This window comes from Hibiscus syriacus, unplaced genomic scaffold (assembly GCF_006381635.1).
Source record: "Hibiscus syriacus cultivar Baekdansim isolate YM2019G1 unplaced genomic scaffold, ASM638163v2 tig00110783_pilon, whole genome shotgun sequence".
NCBI lineage: Eukaryota > Viridiplantae > Streptophyta > Magnoliopsida > Malvales > Malvaceae > Hibiscus > Hibiscus syriacus.
Window position 1 is genome coordinate 1,512,281 of NW_024062861.1, and position 4,472 is coordinate 1,516,752.

General features: G+C 32.5%; 1 protein-coding gene across 1 annotated transcript; it reads right to left on the reverse strand.

Moving 5' to 3' along the window:
• Positions 1-1,150: 1,150 nt before the first annotated feature.
• On the reverse strand, positions 1,151-4,472 carry LOC120140269 (protein LIGHT-DEPENDENT SHORT HYPOCOTYLS 10-like). The gene is made up of 2 exons (XM_039155266.1): positions 3,831-4,472; positions 1,151-1,291 (listed from the first exon to the last, which is right to left on the reverse strand). Exon 1 carries the CDS (start codon positions 4,360-4,362, stop codon positions 3,850-3,852), a length of 513 nt encoding a protein of 170 aa, XP_039011197.1. The 5' UTR covers positions 4,363-4,472; the 3' UTR covers positions 1,151-1,291; positions 3,831-3,849.

Below are 4,472 nucleotides of genomic sequence, written 5' to 3' on the forward strand. Positions count from 1 at the left end.
ATGACCGAATAATAAAATAAAATAAATCAAAATTTACGTGGAAAACTAAAAAAAAAAGGTCATGAGAAAAAACGTTTACTATGATGAAAAATATATAAAATCTGTTACACTTGTTACAATTCAAAACCCTAATCCCTACATTCTATCTATACGGCCTTTCCTATCTCACAGACCTCATGCTTATTACTGTTTTGATCGTAATTTCATGAGCTGGTCCAAAAAAAAATCATAACGTTAGCAAATCTCTTTCTTCCAATGGGAAATATCAGTTTCAAACCCAAACTTCGTTTAAGCACTTTAATATGATGCCTTCACAATTCCCTTGAAGCCTTCGTTTAGGAAGAAACATGGATTTAATTACGTACAGATTGATGTGTATATATTTCTATATATGAAACAAGTCTCCATAAACCTTTGAATAGGTGTAGTCTCTATCTGATTCTTGTTTTATCCATCGGCACAATAACTGATGGAGGTATGAGAACTACATAAAGAGTGACGACTTCTTCCTCTGATCTTATCTTACATTGGTAAAAGTAATGCCAACTTCCGTCCACGTATAAATATAAGTTGATATGTCATGAGATCTTAAAATTTAATTGTCTCATACATGAATGACATTTAGACTCGTTCATATATAACTTTTGTGTTCTAACAATATATTTATTTAAAAGAAAGTGGCCGAGAAAGTTGTAAACGAAGATTTTGATAGTATTTTTAATCATTTTTTCATGATGAATTTTGATAAAAAGACCTCGTAGATCCCTTATAATTTTAAATTTGACAAATTAAACCTTATTATAAAATATTTTAAAGGTCTCATTTTAAAAAATAGCACAAGATCTACTCATCTTTTAGGACGAATCTGCTCATCCACATTTAAGATTACAGGATATTATTCATACAATGATTACAAAGATATCAACATATTTCCTAGGCAGAAAATGAACATTCTTAAAAATAGAAAAAAACACACCACGAACTAAGCGACCTCCGCGATTTAGAGATTTATTGTTATCTCTTGAAGTCTCGAGTTCAAACATTATGTATGTAAGAGTATGAGCCTTTATTGTCAAAAGTTTAAAGTTTTTGAACATATATTACTTTATATTTATATCATATTTATCAGATAAAAGAAAAACACAATTGATCAAGAGAATTATAGACACCCAACTCTTCCCTTGATTATGGCTTTTGCCAAATACCAAACATAAAATCAAACTCGGCTCAATCTTCAATAGCTTTAATCATATTATGATCCCTCCCATTTGATTCTCTTCTCGTCTAATCCCTGCATCAAACTATATCTCATTACTTCCCCAAGTTGCAAGCCTTGTTTATATATTCATATATGATTTATATTTAATACACTTTCATTATACAAATCTATAAAATTTTAGGTTAAGGAAATGAACCTACAAACTTTTAGAATGAAGCAAACTTATAAAATTTTAATAAATGAAAACATATTATCAATTGAAAATAAATATATATATATATATATATATATATATATATATATATATATATATTTCTAAAATATATACTAATTTAAAATTTTCAAGAAGAATGATTGTCCCCATCCGCCCCATTCGATCCATCTCTAATGTCTTGTTAGTAAATATCAATCAACCAAGTCTATGGTGCATTGACAAAAAAATTTCAATTGAACACTAGCTTCAATTGATATTAATTCTTAAATTCGATTCTGACAAGACCTTCTCCTTCCTCCTACCAATAATAATAATAATAAAAACAGTAGATGTCACGGTATATAATTCTTTTCGAGTCAAGCTAACAATGTATATATACATGATCGATACACTTGATTATAATATAATCTCATTAAAATGTTTTACAAATAAATATAGATCATTTCATATTTAATTATTTGACATAATCTAATTTATAGATTCTACAAAAAAAACTCAAGAAATTACAAATTTAATAATGTTGCATGCCTTAATAAGGTAGGAGGGATAAGAGAAATTATTCCTTAATTTTTATGCCCAAATAATATTTTTTAAAGGTTTAATTATACATGTCGGAAAAGGAGATTCTCGATAAAATCCTAACCAGAGACGGATTTGTATAGAGTGTGGGAGAGACTCTTGTTCCTCCCAATTGTTTTTGTTTAATAGCATTTTAGGTTCTTATAAGTTTAAATTTAAGTAAAAATAAACTTTTATCCCCTCTAATTTTTTTTAGATTAAATACATAATAAATTTTATTATTTTAAACTTAAGTACCTTATTCCTTTCAATATTTGAGTATATATATATATATATTCATGTAAAATTGAAAACGGATCATAAAGGCTGCTCTACATGTTCCTTGTTATTAAGAAAGGAATGTTTAACCTTTTATAACGAATTAACCATGATTTCAGGAAAAAAGAAATGACATAAATTAAGAAATTCAATGAAAATATATAGGAAATACAAAGATGTTTCTCCATCTTCGATTTACGTCGGAAGATAGAGATGCATATGGCATTATAAGTAGAAGAAATTCAATGAAAATATATAGGAAATGCAGAGATGTTTCCCATCTTCGATATACGTCCGAAGACGAAAGATGGAGATGCAAATGGCATTATAAGTAGAAGAAATTCAATGAAAATATATAGGAAATGCAAAGAAGTTTCTGAATCTTCGATTTACGTATGAAGATGGAGATGCAAATTGCATTATAAGTAGAACAAATTCAATGAAAATATATAAAGGAAATGCACATGATCTGCGATATCTTTCATTCATATGAATCATTGTTCAAAAGAAACATAATTTGCTGTCTACAAGTTCAAGTGAGGTATAGAAAAACAACATGAGGTGCGGGGGAAAGGGTTTTGCATTTGATGATGGCGAAGAAGAACGACAAGAACACGTGAGGTGGTAGAACTTTAAGGAGTAAAAACATGAACATGAAAATCTATGGAAGGTACAAAAGGCAACAACAAAATTAATTTATTAATGCAGAAATGCAAAATCTCAAAACTAGCCTTGCAAAGATCTTCTGCACTATATATATATAAGGTGGGGCATCAGTTAAATTGTTGTTATTGTTAAGGTTAAAGAAAGCAAATGTTAATTTAATGAGTCAGGCATTTCAGAACATCCCTGCATGAAGATTCTAATTATGTTAATTCAATTGAGCAAAAGGCAAGGATAAACACTAAAATATATTATCTAAGGTGATCCGTTGAGAAACCTTAAACTTTCAACAGCCGTTTGCTGTCAATCATTTGTATATTTTATATTTGCAAACATGGAAAAGTGCATGATTTATGCATCTCACTTGACCATTCATGGCGCCACATAATCTGCAGAATCTTTAAATGGGGAAAAGTTTTCATCAAGTAACTAACATTACATTGAGCGAATATTTTCAGTCAGGTTTTGCATACTTCTGGGCAGCTTTTTGTTGTTACTAGAAATAAATATCCCATCCCATAAGAATAGAAATACCTAGCTAGCTAGTATAAAAGCTAATCTGGAAACATCCTCAGATCGTTCCTATGTATTCTGATATCATGTCACTATAAATGCTGATTAGGGTTCTTGAATGTTGTAAATTTCGGGTGAGAGGCAAAGGAAAATGAGGTGTTTATAATGATGAGAATTGGTTGATTTTTATCTGGTTTGCCTCCAAACAGGTAAACGATTAGTTTTAATTTGTTGGTTTGTATGTTAGTACTCGGTAGCCTTCAACAAAGCAGTGTTTTAGTTCAGAAATGATCTAATGGCATGAAAATAATAGCACAGCTTCCTAGATCTAGCAGTCTGCAAGTGAAAGTAGGTAGTGAGATTAAGGATGATAGAACAATTTACCATATAGGGGTCCAAAGAATCAAGAAAAGTGGATGGTGGAGGTGGATTCATCAGTTCCCTTGCCTTGAGTCGGCTTCTTTTTCTTCTTCTTATAAGGGATACCCCTTGCCTTAGCTTGACACTCCCTGACCTCTCTGAGATAAACACGAATAGCACCGCTGGCGAAAGGGTTGGTCTCAGGTGACCCTCCATTCTCTTCATAAGCAGCTCGAAGCCTGCCAATAAGAGCATCGAGGCTGCCCCAAGCTTGCCTAAGGGGGCAAGTGCAAGGGGCAGGAGGCTCAGGCTGTCCATAGAACATGCAGCCCTGGAGGTGGACCTTGGTCTTGCCGAACTGATCCAGGTACCGAAGGAAGTCAAGGACATGGTTGCAGTTGCACTGAGAAAGAGGGACTGGGGGCCTCTGGTTCTTCAAGTACTGCCCGAAAGTATTCCAATCCCTTCTCTTCTGTGACTCATAGCGGCTAGGCGTGGGGGGCTGATCACCCCTTGATGATCCTTCAACTATGTCCTTCCCTCTTTCACTGGACATATCGTTGAGATGGATGCAGATTAATTATCTTTTGCTAAATAAGGCAATAAATTATAAAAGGGGGGGGGGGAGGTGAAAGGAATAGTTGAAGCAAGAGAGTGGAGGAAAAT

What these genes read in the sequence shown, in the direction of transcription:
- LOC120140269 (XM_039155266.1), bottom strand. Translation starts at nt 4,362, where the DNA reads ATGTCCAGTGAAAGAGGGAAGGACATAGTTGAAGGATCATCAAGGGGT.